This window comes from Prionailurus viverrinus, chromosome B3 (genome assembly GCF_022837055.1).
Source record: "Prionailurus viverrinus isolate Anna chromosome B3, UM_Priviv_1.0, whole genome shotgun sequence".
NCBI lineage: Eukaryota > Metazoa > Chordata > Mammalia > Carnivora > Felidae > Prionailurus > Prionailurus viverrinus.
The window spans coordinates 95,006,236-95,022,473 of NC_062566.1; the positions used below are offsets into that span (position 1 = coordinate 95,006,236).

Sequence of the window (16,238 nt, forward strand, 5' to 3'; positions counted from 1 at the left end):
TTTTGATGTCTATGTACTTGAGGGGAAGTTGATCCTACCTCTAGCTCTAGAAGTGGGCCCTGGGTGGCCTCAGCTAATCATGCAGGCCCCTGCCCTATATTGTGTGTGTGTCGGGAGTGGGGGTGGGGGGGTGCGTGCTGGTGACTTGAGACATTCAGTTAGGATTAGTATCATTACTCCTGTTTGCCTCCGCATTCTGGTTTATTTGGCCACTCTGAGAGAAGCAAGCCTTAAAGTGGAGTGATTCCAAGGTACCAAGAGGAAACTAGGTTCTGGATGACATCTCAAACTACCACATCAAACCACCCACGGGCCCTTTCATCCTGCTTGTTGCCTTCAAGTTACTTTGGTTTTTATAAATTTCCCTTATAGCATTTAACTAGCCTAACTACTAATAGTTAACATGTCTGTAGTGTATACCATCTATCTTATATCATCCTTTAAAATTTTTTTTTTTTTCAACGTTTATTTATTTTTGGGACAGAGAGAGACAGAGCATGAACGGGGGAGGGGCAGAGAGAGAGGGAGACACAGAATCGGAAACAAGCTCCAGGCTCTGAGCCATCAGCCCAGAGCCCGACGTGGGGCTCGAACTCCCGGACCGCGAGATCGTGACCTGGCTGAAGTCGGACGCTTAACCGACTGCGCCACCCAGGCGCCCCAACTTATATCATCCTTTAAAGTAGTTACTGTTGTTATTCCCATTTTACAGATATGGAAGCCGAGATGTAGAGAGAGGCAAAGGCATTTGTCCAAGGTCACATAGCTAGGAAGTAGATGGCTAATAGTCAGACCCAGGCAATTTGGCTACAGAGTTCAAGTTTCAGTTTGATGCTTTTGGTACTTACAATATAATGCATCCCAGCCAATGTGTCTTTTTATATATTTGCTTTCACATAAGTTGGCTTAACTTGATGTACAGGGAGACTTTCCTAGAAACTGTATTTTGTTGATAGTTTTGGAGATTACTTTCTTTTATGTTTGGCTATCGCATTTAAAGATGAGGAAAAATTTGCACCTTTTCTTCTGTAACTAACATGCAGAAAATATTCAAGAAGCTGTGACCAATACTGACTCCCATTTCTAGGGTGGGGATTGGAGAGTGCTTCTTTAAAAACATAATTTTAATCTTAATTGCTAGAGAATTCACATTTCTGGTGAATTGATAAATAATTTACTCATTGCGTCCTGCTGTGTGCCTATTAGAGACCCAATGTCTCTGCCTACCACAGACATTCATCCTATCCTGGAGGACATTCCAGTTCTCTGTGGGGGGGACAACTTGCCAACAAGTACAAGGGTGATAAGAGTGCAAGTGAAATGCCCCTCAGCTGCCTAGCCATGTGGAGGCATGCTTCCCGGACAAGTATCTTGAGTTTTCTGGGGAGAACGAAGATACAGTATTTTGTTCTTGTTTTTTTTAGACGTGGGTGAATACTATGTGAGGGAGGATATCTAGGCAGGGGGAACAGGATGGGCAAAAGCATAGACATATGACAGTAAGACTTGTTCAGAGAACTCTGAGGAAAACAACTGTAGTAATGTACAACACGAGTTGACAGAACGGCCACGTGGAGGCTGGATTCAACGCGAAGGTGAAAGGTTGTGCCTTCGAGTTTAGGAGTTGTCCTGTGGAAGTGCTGTGGCATGAAAGAATGTGTGAGCTGGGATGTGAGATGCAAAATTGAATGTGCAGTTTCATGAGGTCGCCTTGGCAGCATTGAGGGGGTGGCGGACTTGAAGAGTGAAACAAGACCGAACAGTTAGAAATCCAAGGGAGAGAGTACAGTGACGATGTATGGTAGAGGAGAAAGGCACTAGAATGGTAGACCAGACACAGGAAGAATATATATACATTTTTTTGTAACTAAGATTATTTTTAAGTGTATATGTAGCAACTGAATCACAGCCTTTCGACCCCTGGGATCATTTTTGTCGCCCTTCCTCTCCCCCACCTTCCTTGGGCCTTATGAAAAGATTGTCTGTCAAAGTGAATTTTCATTTTTTAAATCTGGCGGGTAAAACCAAATGTGCCATCAAAATAAGCACTTGAAAACTGGTATGAAAATGACTTAAGTGAATGATCTTTTAGTTTTGTTTGAAATATTACCATGGATAAATATACCAGCTTTTATCAGGGGTTTTGAAATATCTAAAGTAATTGTAAAGATCCCATTACTTTTTCTGTTTAATTGAAGTATGGTTGACATGCATTGTTACATTATTTCAGGCGTACTACATAGTGATTCGGCAAGTTTCTGCGTTATGCTATGTTCGCCACAAGTATAGCTATCCTCTGTCACTATACAATGCTTTTACGGTATGCTGTCCCTTTTATACCTGTGACTTGTTCATTCCATGTTCCTTCACCCATTTTGCCCATTCCTCCACCCCCTTTTCCTCTAGCAACCACCAGTTCTTGTATTTTGGGATCTATTTCTGCTTTTTGGTTGTTTGTTTTGTTTTTTAGATTCTACACATAAGTGAAATCATACGGTATTTGGCTTTTTCTGTCTGACTTACTTCACTTAGTTTAATACGCTCGAGGTCCATCCATATTTTTGCAAACGGCAAGATCTCATCCCTGTTTGTGGCTTTTACTCCATTGTATGCATATGTACCACATCTTCTTTATCTACTTATCTGTGGATGAACACTTGGGCTACTTCCATATTTTGGCTGTTGTAAATAGTGCTGCAACAGACAGAAGGGTGCATGTCTGCACCCTTTGAGTTAGTGTTTTTGTTTTCTTTGGGTAAATACCCAGTAGTGGAATTACAGAGTCATAGGGTAATTCTATGTTCAATTTTTTGAGAACCTCCATATTCTTTTCCACAGTGGCTGTACCCGTTTGCATTCCTGCCCACAGTGCATGAGGGTTCCTTTTTCTCCACATCCTTGCCAGCACTCGTTATTTCTTGTCTTTTTGATTTTAGCCATTTTAACAGGTATAAGGTGATATCTCATGGTTTTGATTTGTATTTTCCTAGTGATTAGTGATGTTGAGTATCACTATATGACTTCTTTCAGAAAATGTCTATTGAGGTCCTCTGCCTATTTTTTAATTGGATTATTTGAGGGTTTTGGTGTTGAGTTGCACAAGTTCATTATATATGATATTAATCCCTTACTGGATATATCATTTGCAAATATCTTTTCCCGTTCATTAGGTTGCCTTTTTGTTTTGTTGATGGTTTCCTTCACCGGGCAAAAGCTTTTTATTTTGGTGTAGTCCCAATGGTTTAATTTTGTTTTGTTTCCCTTGCTTTAGGAGGCATCTAGAAAAATGTTGCTAAATCCAGTGTTGAAGAAATTACTGCCTAAGTTTCCTTCCAGGAGTTTTATGGTTTCAGGTCTTACATTTAGGTCTTTAATGCATTTTGAGTTTATTTTTCTGTATCGTGTAAGAAAGTGTCCCAGTTTCATTCTTTTGCCTATAGCCATCCAGTTTTCCCAGCCCTGTTTACTGAAGAGACTGTCTTTTCCTCATTCTGAGTCTCCTCAGAAACCTGGTCAGGGTACTGAAGGAAATGCCTTATCATTCAGGGGAACATTCCACAGCCTGATTTCTCATCTGTCCAGTCTGAGTTTGCATCATGGGACAGCAACACTGAATTTTTGAGGGGCTCGGTCCTCTGTCCTGCCTCCCTAGCCGGGGCCCTTATCTGTATGACTTTACACCCTTGTAATCCTTTCTTTTTCTCCCCACTGCATACAAGCCATTTTACCTCCCTCTGTGACATTTTTCCTCTGTGCTGCACTTCCCTCTGTTCACAGCCTTTCCACAAATCCAGATACAACCTTCTTTTTACCACACACTTTAGCATGTAACTTAAAATACAATTGTATTACTTCCTATTGTTCCTACTGTGTTAATAGAGATTATAAGGTCTCTAAGGCCAGAATTTAGAAATGATGTGAGAGACGAGAAGGAGCATACTTAAACAAAGTGCTGGAGGACTCAAATTCCGGTTAGTTTACATGCTGTCCGACTAACAGAATACTCTGGATCTCCTTCCTTCCCTCCTTCCCTCCCCCCTTCCCTCCCTGTTTCATTTTGTTTTGTTTCCTTTTCTTTCTTTCTATCTTTCTTTCCCCTTCCTTCCTTCCTTCCTTCCTTCCTTGTCTTACTGTCTTTTTACTGTCTGTCTTTCTTTGTACCTATTTGATTTAGGGGCTTTCTTTATTCCTGCTAGTTCTATTCTGAAAATGTAGTTAAAGAGTAATTTGGGGCTACAGTGGGTATTTGTGATTCGGGAAGAATGTGTTCAATAAGTGGTACTTTTTATTGATGTACTATAATTTACTAATCCATTCCTGTTGTTAGACTATTTAGTTTTTTTCCCAGTTTTTACTCTGATGGATAATAGTTCAGTGAGTAATTTTGATCAAAAGTGTGATGTGTTTTGGTTGTTTCCTTCTTACACATTTTGTCCCCAGAAGTCAGATTATTGGGTCAAAGGTACAAACATTTGTAGGACTGGCTGCATAGTTTTATTCCTTAGAGTATGGTAAGTATTAGTTGGCACCAATTCAAGTCCACTTTAGTTGGAAGGTGCTTTGCCATTACCAGCCCCACGGTGTGTCTAGCAAATGTCATCATTAAATATAGAAATGAAAGAATCTATTAGCTACGAACAAGAGAAAAACACGATTTCTTTTAGAACTCAACACCACGTATTACACAAAAAGCCATTCTTCCACTTACTTTCCGTAATATGATATCAATAATGTTACCTGGTAGTAAATGAGTAGCCAATTTAATAATCTTCACGACAGTTTGATTTCAGAGGTGAGAGAAATGGACACGAAGAAGTGAAGAGACTTGCCCACGGGCACCTGGGTTTCCGGTGGATCCAAATCCATGCAGTCTCTCCATGCTCTTAAGTCGCACATCATATTACCTCTTACTATATCCCCACTTTACAAGCTTATCATTTTTATCAATTCAATAACTACATTTCAAATGTAGTTATTCTAACTTGTATATTACTCGTACATTACCTCAAGCTATAACAGGTTAGGTTTCAGACCACTGCAGAAAAGCGAATATTGCAATAAAGTGAGTCAGATGAACTTTTTGGTTTCCCAGGTCATATAAAAGTTATGTTTACACTATACTGTTGTCCTTTAAGTACACAGTATTGTTATGTCTTAAAAATATACACACCTAAATTAAAAATACTGTATTGCTAAAAACTGCTAAGTATCATCTCAGCTTTTATCAGGTCGTAATTCTTTTGCTGCTGGAGGGTCTTGCCTCTGCATTGATGGCTGCTGACTGATGAGCATGGTGATTGCTGAAGGTTGGGGTGACTGTGGCAATTTCTTGCAATAAGACAATGAAGTTTGCCAAATCAGTTTACTCTTCCTTTCATGAAGTTTCTCTGGCTCATGCGATGCTGTTTGATAGCATTTTATCCACAGTAGAACGTCTTTCAAAATTGGAGTCAGTCCTCTCAAACCCTCCTGCTGCTTTATCAACTAAACTTGTATCCTATTCTCAATACTTTGTTGTCATTGCCACAGCATCTTCGCCAGGCATAGGTTCCATCTCAAGAAATCGCGTTCTTTGCTCATTTATAAGAAACAACTCCTCATCCGCTCAAGTGTTATCCTGAGATTGCAGCAATTCAGTCCCATCTTCAGACTCCACTTCTAATTCTGGTCCTCTTGCTATTTCTGCTGCCTCTGCAGTTACTTCCTCCACTGAACCCGTCAAAGTCATCCATGAGGGTTAAAATCAGCTGCCTCGAAAGTCCTGTTCTTATTGATATTTTGACCTATTCCAATGAAGCACGAATGTTCTTAATGGCATCTAGAATGGTGACTCCTTTCTAGGTTTTCAGTTGACTTTGCCCAGGTCCATCAGAGGACTCACTATCCATGGTAACATTAGTTTTATGGGAAGTATTTCTTAGATAATAAAACCTGGAAGTCGAAACGACTCTTTGATCCATGAGCTTTAGAAAGGATGTTGTGTTAGCAGGCATGAAAGCACATTAATCTCAGTGTACGTCTCCATCAGAACTCTTGAGTGACCAGATGTACTGTCAATGAGCAGTAATATTTTAAAAAGAATCTTTTCCTGAGTAGTAGGTCTCAATAGTGGGCTTAAAATATTCCATAAACCATGTTGTAAACAGATGGGCTGTCATCCAGGCTTTGTTGTTCCACTTATAGAGGACAGGCAGAGTAGAGTTAGCATTATTCTTAAGGGCCCTAGGATTCTCAGAATGCTAAATGAGGATTGGCTTAAACTTAAAGTCACCTGCTAGCTGCATTAGCCCCTGGAGAGGAGTCAGCCTGTCCTTTGAAGCTTTGAAGCCATGCATTGACTTCTCCTCTCTCGTTATGAGAATCCTAGATGGCATCTTATTCCAATAGAAGGCTGTTTTGTCTACACTGAAAATCTGTTTCGTGTAGCCACCTGAGCTAGATCTTCTAGATAACTTGCTACAGCTTCTACATCATCACCTGCTACTTTACTTTGTACTTTTATGTTATGGAGATGGCTTCTTTCTTTAAACTTCATGAACCAACCTCTGCTTGTTTCATACATTTCATCTGCAGCTTCCTCAGCTCCTTTAGCCTTCACAGACTTAAAGAGAGTTAAGGCCTTGCTCTGGATTACTCTTTGACTTAAAAGAATGTTGTGGCTGGTTTGATCTATCCAGACCTCTAAGTAAAGCTTTTTTGCTTTTTTATCATTTGTGTGTTTGCTGGAATAGCACTTTTCCTTCGATAACTCCTCCTTTGCATTTATAACTTGGCTAACTGGTATAGGAGGCCTAGCTTTCATCCTATCTTGGTTGTTGACATGCCATGCTTACTAAGTTTGATCATTTCTAGTTTTTGATTTAAAGTGAGAGACGTGCAACTCCTCCTTTCATATGAACGCTTGGAGACCGTTGTAGGATTGTTAATTGTCCTTATTCCAATATTGTTTCATGGGGAATGGAGAGGCCAGGGAGATGGGGAATGGCTGGTTGGTGGAGCAGTCAGAGCACCCACATTTATTGATTAAATTCATTGTCTTATCTGGGCACAGTTTATGGCGCCCCTCCCCCAAAGTTACAATAGTTACATTAAAGATCACTGATCTTTAATCATAGATCACCGTTATAAATATAATAATGATGAAAAAGTTTGAAATATTGTGAGAATTACCAAAATGTGATGCAGAGACACAAAGGTAGCAAATGCTGTTGAAAAAGTGGTGCCAACCAGATTTGCCACAAACCTTAAATTTGTCAACAAGCAAATAAAACCATACACACACAAACATCATCTGTGAAGTCCAGTAAAGCAAAGTGCAATAAAACAAGATGTGTATGTATTTTAAAAAACAACTGGATGCTAAAAAGTAATGACTCTAAGGAAACTTGTTCTCAACAGTGGGGGATTTTTCCCCAAGGGGGCATTCGACAATGTCCAAAGAAATTTTGGATTGTCACAACTGGGAGGTGGGGGGATTCTCCTGACATCTAGTGAGTAGAGGCCAGGGATGCTGCTGAACGTCCTACAATGCACAGGATGTCCTACAATGCACAGTGCAAAGCATATTTTACCCATGATGTCAATAATGCCAAGGTTAAGAAACCCTGCTATAGAATCTTCCTTGTCCAAGGACATGTATACAGTTAAGTGAAACATCCCTCACTTAATGAGCGTATACTACACCTGCCAACCGGAGGTTAAATGAAGTCTGAGTAGGGGAGACAGACAAGAAACATACACTACTGAACTGTTAGTGTAAAGATAGTGCTTTGGAATAACAGTGTATTCGCACAAATGAGTCATCCATGAAGCAGAATTTCTAACTGAATATGAGTCAGTCACAGGGCCAGCCCAAATTCAAGGGAAGGGGAAATAGATCCCATCTCTTAATGGGAAGCATGGCAAAGAGTTTACAGTTTTCTTTAATATAGCATAAGTCCTTAACAGGAGCACCTGGCACATAGTAAGTGTGTACTAAATGTTAGCTGTAATCAGTGCCTTTTCTGAACAGTAGGTGAACCTTGGCATTTGCTGTTTCCTCTATTTGGAAAAGTCTTCCCGAGGTGGATGGATGGAGGCATGGATGGATGGATAAATGGAAGGAAGGAAGGAAGGAAGGAAGGAAGGAAGGAAGAAAATGGCATCCCTCTCTTAATTCTGTTATCAGTTCATATATCTACTTACCAGAGATGCTTCCCCTGATTACCCTGTATGAAATAGCATCTACACTACCACTTTATCTCCATCAACTCTGTCATCTACTCTGAGTTTATTTTTCCTCACAGTACATATCACCATCTACATTATATATTTGTCTTTATCCATCATCGCAGGATATTTGTTTTGTTCAGTGTTATATACTCAGTGCCTACGACAACACTTAGTACATTGTAGGTGTTCAATGTATATACATGGAATGAATGAATGAATAAATGAATGAGGAAAAAACCCAACTCATTTTACCAAAGGCACTTTGATATCACTTTTAGGATACCATACATTGAAAGACCATATACTATTTATGCCAAAATGATACTAGCCACAGTATTCATATACTTAATGCTGTCCGCTATTATGTCATCCCATGAGAGTTATCCGTCAGGATACGTGTGTTCTTGGGAAGCAGAGGCAATATCATCATCTTAAGTTTCTTGGCAGTGGTATGTTCCTAACTAGATTTCAAGCTCAAGGATGCAGGGGCACGTCTTCTATTGCTGTTGTATTCTGCTTTTCAGCAAATAAATACAATACTGTGTGTGTAACTTGAGCTTCCTAAATGTATAGTCATTAAATTAAAAGGGCTCTTTGTGATCCAGCTTTCCAAGATAATTTTTCATCTTGTTTTTGTTAGGTAGTAAAGATACCTTATTGACCGTTGAAATATGACTACTAACCATGCTTGCCTTACAGTAATCACCGTAGCACATTACCACCATTCACTTTTTTTAGGGTGACAGTCTCAGAATTGAGAATCCTCCTTTGCTTCCATTCAAAGTGAGACTATATTATGTGTGTTGGAAATTTCTGGTAACCTAGTTCTTTTATTTTTAATTAACCTTTTTAATTTAGAATACTTTCAAATATATCGGAGTTGCAAAGAGTATAGGAGTCCCTACATACCCACATGTACCCACTTCCCCCTGTTGGTAACATCTTACATGAGTGTGCTATATTTATCACAACTAATAACCATTATTGATGCATGATAATAAACTAAAGGTTATACTTTCATTCTGGGGTGACCCAGTTTTAAAGGTTAATTCTAATAATTTCTAAAAAAAAAAAAAAAAAAAAAAAAGAAAATCTCTATTCATTGTACACACATACCAGATGGTAGCTTCCTGTTTCTTAAAAGAAACAAAGTAACTACCCAGTGCAGCTTATCAGGAAGTAAGGGACTTATAATAACGTGGGTTTAAAATTCAAGTGGGGGAATCTAATAGCTTAACAAATCTTATTTGTAAGTTGGGTATTAATAAAGACGACAGGATGTGGGGTTTGATCATTATTAAAGGTGTGTTTTTGTTGCCTGGAAATCTGATCCTACAACATGGTATGTTCATGGATACCTGTCTTAAAATCAGTAATCTATCCTAAAATCACTGGGCAGAAAAGGACTGCCTGGAGTAGGAAATGTGCCCTCCTGGGGCGGAGTTGGGACTTAGCTGAGGACACAGCAGAGGTAGCCAATGGCTCACAGGCTAATTTCAACAACTCAAATAGGTATAAATTTAGCCTAATTCTTTTCCCTAGGAATGTCCAATTTCAGATTAAATTTTATACTGGAGTGTATTAGAGACATAGGCATTTTGCTGTTTCACTGGAATCTTTTAATCAGTTTTAATGCAGTCCTGGGTAAAATAAAAACGTAATCCTATCTTTCTTTTAGGACATTTTAGTTTGCCATCCTCAAAGCAGAAAAGGCAGCAATGAGGCAGTGCTGCTTCTTAAAGACTCTGCTTTTCATTAATTTTTCTTCAGTAATCCTCTTCCAGTCCTTTTTTTATTACATTATTTGAATCATAAAATAAGTAAAAATTGTACTCAAATGAAATTTGAAAATTATTTTAATGAAGCTCTAGAAACATCTCAAACACCATAAGATGTTTTTTTCCTTAGTTTATTTTTTAAATTCTAGAAAGTAGGTCAGTAGAAATATCCCTCTTTTAATTGATTTAATTAGGAATGGAAAATTATAGGAATAACTCAATTTGAAGTGTAGATTTAAATAAGAAGAATTACACTGGGACTAATATCACTTAAGGGTTTGAATTTAAATAAGATGCGTTTAGTCATAGCTTAGTATTTCTTCTTGAAAAGATTTTAATAGCAGAGAGGAGACCTAAGTATTAGAATAGATCAATATGTAGGAAAAAAATTTTCCATGAAATTGACAAGGAAATTGTTTTACAACCGTATTTCTCAAATAGTATGTTTAAGAATATTATTCTATAGGACCTTAATAGATAAGTCTTAGAGGTGGGGAAAGTATTCGGTGACCAAGTAAATATGAGAAATATTAAGTTAAACAGATTTAGGAAGTTGCCTGCAGTATTCCTCAGAGCCTTTAACACTTTGTTTCGGAGAAGGTATATATATAGGGTCCCCTGTTTCTCCAACTTATTTATCCCTAGGTCACCTAGTAACACTTTTCAGGGAAGTGTTCTAATACAAAAATTTGACCTGTTTTAGGAATTTATACCTTTGAAAATATTGAGTACTTTTCAGAAGTCCTTATATGTTGCTTATTCCTCATTCTGTACCTCATGATGTTTTCCCAGTGTATGCTATGAAAGTATTATATTCAACTGTTTGCTCAGTACCTTCCTTCTGTTAACTCAAGTGCAGTCTTTATACATGACTATGTGTCAGAAATACCTGGGAGCTTTGTTAAAAAGATTAAGATTCCTGAGTCCTGACCTGGGAGATTCTGAGTGAGTAGAAATGTCACTGCACTTAGGATTCTGTATTTCTTACAGACACTGAAGTGATTCTGATGCAGCCAAAATGGGTCTTCCAATTGGTGCTTTGGAACTGTTGAACTGAAAGTGTGCATCTGTCAGACCAGTGATTGGATTTGGCGTGTACTTAGTTTGTGGTCATATAACACATGGGCTAACCATCCCATACTGGAGATAAACTTCAGTGTTGACCTCCAGTGACCCTATAGGGTGATGTGCTGGCTACAATCTTAATGTGAAACAATTGCTATTATCCTTTAAGAAAAACAGAATACTTGTAAGGGGGCTTTCGGTCACCTTCCTAATAAGGAAATACTGTATGTAAGATTACCATTTGTTTTTATTTAATTTAAGTAGCTTCCTTGTTGGTGGCATTTTATTCATACTTTAAAAAGAAATGCTAGTTTGTATTTACTCATAGTGCCATATAAGATTATATTCTCTCCCATCTTCCTGCTCATAACAGATGGACATTTAACCTTAAGCAAATAGACCAGATTATATCTCATTTATGCGTTGATTTATGTGAGCACTGACAGTAGCTTTTCTGTTAGAACTGTGTGGTTATGTACTCGGAAAACTATAGAATACTTATGCCTAAGGAAATTGAAATTGAAGAGGACACAAAGAAATGGAAGAGCATTCCATGCTCATGGATTAGAAGAACAAACATTGTTAAAATGTCTATACTACCCAAAGCAATCTACACAGTTTATGCCATCCTGACAAAAACAAAACAAAACTGGAAGCATCACAAACCCGGATTTCAAGCTATATTACAAAGCTGTAGTCATCAAGACAGTATGGTACTGGTACAAAAACAGACACATAGATACAGTGGAGCAGAATAGAAAAGCCAGAAATGGACCCACAACTATATGATCAACTAATCTTCGACAAAGCAGGAAAGAATATCCAATGGAAAAAAGACGGTCTCTTTAATGAATAGTGTTGGGAAAACTAGACGGCGACATGCAGAAGAATGAAACTGGACCACTTTCTTACACCATACACAAAAATAAATTCAAAATGGATGAACGATCTAAATGTGAGACAGGAAACCATCAAAATCCCAGAGGAGAACACAGGCAGCAACCTCTTTGACCTTGGCCAGAGCAGTTTCTTACTAGACACATTGCTGGAGGCAAGGGAAATAAAAGTAAACATGAACTATTGGGACTTCATCAAAATGAAAACCTCTGCATAGTGAAAGAGACAATCAACAAAATTAAAAGGCAGCTTATGGAATGGGAGAAGATATTTGCAAATGACATATCTGATAAAAGGTTAGTATCCAAAATCTATAAAGAGCTTACCAAACTCAACACCCAAAAAACAAATAACCCAGTTAAGAAATGTGCAGAAGACACAAATAGACACTTTCCAAAAAAGACATCCAGATGTCTAACAGACACATGCAAACATGTTCAACATCACTCATCATCAGGGAAATACAAATCAAAACCACAGTGAGATACCACCTCACACCTGTCAGAATGACTAAAATTAACAACACAAGAAACAGCAGATGTTGGTGAGGATGCAGAGAAAGGAGAGCCCTCTTTCATTTTTGGTGTGAATGCAAACTGGTGCAGCCATTCTGAAGAACAGTGTGGAGGTTCCTCAAAAAACTAAAAATAGGATTACCCTACGATCCAGCAATTACACTATTAGGTATTTACCCAAAGGATACAAAAATACAGATTCAAAGGGGTACATGTACCCCAAGGTTTTCAGCAGCATTATCAACAATAGCGAAACTACAGAGAAAGCCCAAATGTCCATCAGCTGATGAATGGATAAAGAAGATGGTGTGGGGGGGGGGGGGGGCGGGGGGGGGGGTGTATTACACACATTTGCAATGACGTCGATGGAGCTAGAATGTATTATGTTAAGCAAAATAAGTCAATCAGAGGAAGACAAATACCATATGATTTCACTCATGTGGAACTTAAAAGACAAAACAGATGAACATATGGGAAGGGGGGGTAGGGAAGAAGAGAGAGGGAAACAAACCCCAAGAGATTCTTAATGATAGAGGGTTGATGGTGGGAGGTGGGTGAGAGATGGGCTAGATGATGGGTATTAAGGAGGACACTTGTGATGAGCACTGGGTGTTGAATATAAGTGATGATGAAAAAAGAAAGAAAAATGTGTGGTTATACTCTCTGGCAAAACAATTTTGTATTCTTAGAAATTCTTTTCTGCATCATACAAATATAGCTGGAAAGAGACAATATAAATAATTACTATTGGGGAAAAATAATTACTGTTTGAGAAGCAACTAGTCTTAATCTTGGTCGAATAGTGTTATATTAGCAATAATATATGAAAAAGTAGACACACCCATTAAAAGTAGAATATATCCCCCGCTGTTTTAAAATTATTCTTCAAAGTCTTGCCAATGCAATAAGACATGAAACAAAGGGTGTGAGTGTTGAAGATTAGAGATAAAATCTTCATTACTTGCAAAAAAAAAATTGCATATATTGAAAACCTGAGAGAAATTAAAAAATGTGTTTAATAAACTGAATAGATATGAGAGGGTATCTACAAAATCCACAGTTCTTTTGTATACAAACATGGTTTGATAAATACAGTTTTGTTATTTCTAGGTATTAATTGGTTGGTGAAAAGAAACAGAAAAATTGTTTGCATTGTCAGGTTAAAGAATCGGGAGAGAGAGCAGCACCATAAAACCTCAGGGAGAGGGGCGCCTGGGTGGCACAGTCGGTTAAGCGTCCGACTTCAGCCAGGTCACGATCTCGTGGTCCATGAGTTTGAGCCCCGCGTCAGGCTCTGGGCTGATGGCTCAGAGCCTGGAGCCTGTTTCCAATTCTGTGTCTCCCTCTCTCTCTGCCCCTCCCCCGTTCATGCTCTGTCTCTCTCTGTCCCAAAAATAAATAAACGTTGAAAAAAAAAAAAAATTAAAAAAAAAAAAAAAACCTCAGGGAGAAAAAAAGTTGTCAGGAGGGCTTAACCTTGGTAAGAGAGAGATCGGTTGAAGTGAATCCCAGATTCTGCTGATGGTCTGGAGGTCACTGGCTTCCTTTGGCAGAGCCATGGTGGTAAAGTGAAGGAAGTGAAAGCCAGACCACAGCAGTTAAAGAAGGAATGTGATGTAAGAGCCAAGGCATTTATTTGAGTTTGCGATGGGAAAAAAGATTGAGAATTTTGTTGTTGTTGCTGGTTTGTCATTCTGTTTGTTTATGGAACCCTTTGTTATCTCCCATGCGAGACTGGAAACTTCTCAAAGGCAGGCTCTCTCTGCTTCTGTGAGCCCTGGAGTGCACAGCACAGCCTCGAATGTATGAGGCGCTCATTGGCTCTATGTTTAATTCATGACGATGAATGAAAGTTTTGAAAGAGTTGATAGTGGGCAAAATACAGAATGAATTTCAGTGAGTTCTCATTTATTAAAGCAGGCAGCCCTCGCGTTGAGACGTGCTGTCTTTGTGCCAACAGAAACAGTTGTGCTGCTGCTCATGTCCCTGACTCTCTCCTCACCAATCTCACTGCCTTCATTTATGGCTGGCTTTTGGGCTTTTTTACAGCTATGAAACCTACGTAGTGGAACATCACGCTGCTTCTCCCGTAGGGCGTGTGATGAGGAACGGAGTTTGGCTTTGGAGTGCTCGGAACCAGAGGAATTGCCGAGGACTCGGAGCCCAGCCCTGACCACTGGAGAGCCCACAACACGATGAACAAATTGAATTTCCACAACAACAGAGTCATGCAAGACCGCCGGAGTGTGTGTATCTTCCTTCCCAACGATGAATCTCTGAACATCATCATAAATGTAAGTAGATTCGACTTTAGAAATGTTTGAACGTCCTGTTCCCACCAGTGGCCACATTCAAGTTATTACCTGGTGAAGGGTGAGAGCGCTACAGAATGAGACCGTTAATAATGTGACAGAATTGGGGGGTTAAAGTTGTCTACAAACTTTGAATTATGGCTTTAGAGCAACTGCCCTCAATATTCTTTCACCTGGGGTGGGGGGGGGATTACAGAATTTTGGTTACTATATTATAGAAAAACGAACACCTTGCTATTTTAAAACTGTGTCTTGAAATATAAATTTTTATTAATCTATAATATGATTTTGCTTTTTAAATGTTTTTGAGTTGTCACACACATGATATGGTAATAATTGCTAGCTTCTTAATATGCATCTTGATCATTAATCGTAGCCTAAGTCTAGCCAATTTTAAGGACAGGCTGTGCACTTGAGCACTAAGCTGTTGCTATGGTTCATGACTCAAGGGTAACTCTCTTAGTTGACCTGGATATTGAGGAATATGGTACTGTTTTTCTTAACTTCTAAAACTGAGTCATAATCTACATACAGCAAAGTATAGGAATCATAAGCATGCAGCTCAGAGAATTTTTACAAGTGTATACACCCCTATAACCATCATCCAGCTTGAGATACAGTACATTTCCAGCACCCCAGAAAGATCTTTTATGACTTCTCCTTGTCAGTCATCTCTACCCAAAGGGTAATAAGTATTCCCTCCCCTATAGAGTAATTTGCTTATTTCTGAACTTCATGCAGCTGGAATTACATGGTATGTTTTCTTTTATATGTAGCTTCTTTCAATCAACTTGGCCTATGAAATTCACTTATGTTATTGCACATAACACTAATTCTTTTTCATTCTTGTGTAATATTCCATTGTATGAATATGGCCAATTTGTTTATCCATTTATTGTTGATGGATATTGGGTTGTTGTAAGTATTGGGCTATTACTATGAGTAAAAGTGTTAAGAGCATTTTATGTATATGCACATGTGTATACATTTCTGAGCCTCACCTAAGAGCAGAACTGTGAATCATAAAGGATACCTGTGTTTAACTTTGGTAGACACTGCCAAACAGTTTTATGGTAATCAGAATCATGCCTAGCACTTTTCAGCTCCTCTCCCTGTTATCGACTTTCATATTCTTCCTTTTACTGATTGTATTCAGATGGAATTAGGAAAAATATTGCCTCAGTGCAATGCCTTAAATTAGTTTTCTTTTTTTTCCTTTTTCTTTTTCTTCTTTGATCTTTATTTTTGATAGAGACAGAGACAGAGTATGAGCAGGGGAGAGGCAGAGAGAGAGGGAGACACAGACTCTGAAGCAGGCTCCAGGCTCCAAGCTATCAGCACAGAGTCCAGTGTGGGGCTCAAACTCACGAACTGCGAGATCATGACCTGAGCCAAAGTCAGATGGTTAACCTACTGAGCCACCAAGGCACCCCTTAGTTTTCTTTGTTAACCCAATTGCT

The 16,238-nt window shown here is 38.8% G+C and overlaps 1 protein-coding gene across 9 annotated transcripts in view; it reads left to right on the plus strand.

Moving 5' to 3' along the window:
• Positions 1-16,238, plus strand: part of FRMD6 (FERM domain containing 6) — a 329,953-nt gene that overhangs the window by 276,831 nt on the left and 36,884 nt on the right. For 7 of the 9 annotated variants that reach the window (XM_047862033.1, XM_047862042.1, XM_047862040.1 and 4 more), the window contains one exon: positions 14,516-14,760. In XM_047862033.1, the coding sequence (XP_047717989.1) occupies positions 14,662-14,760 (99 nt within the window). In that variant the 5' untranslated portion in view covers positions 14,516-14,661. The remainder of the gene's footprint in view (positions 1-14,515; positions 14,761-16,238) is intronic. The other 2 variants (XM_047862039.1, XM_047862041.1) reach the window with 1 other exon arrangement.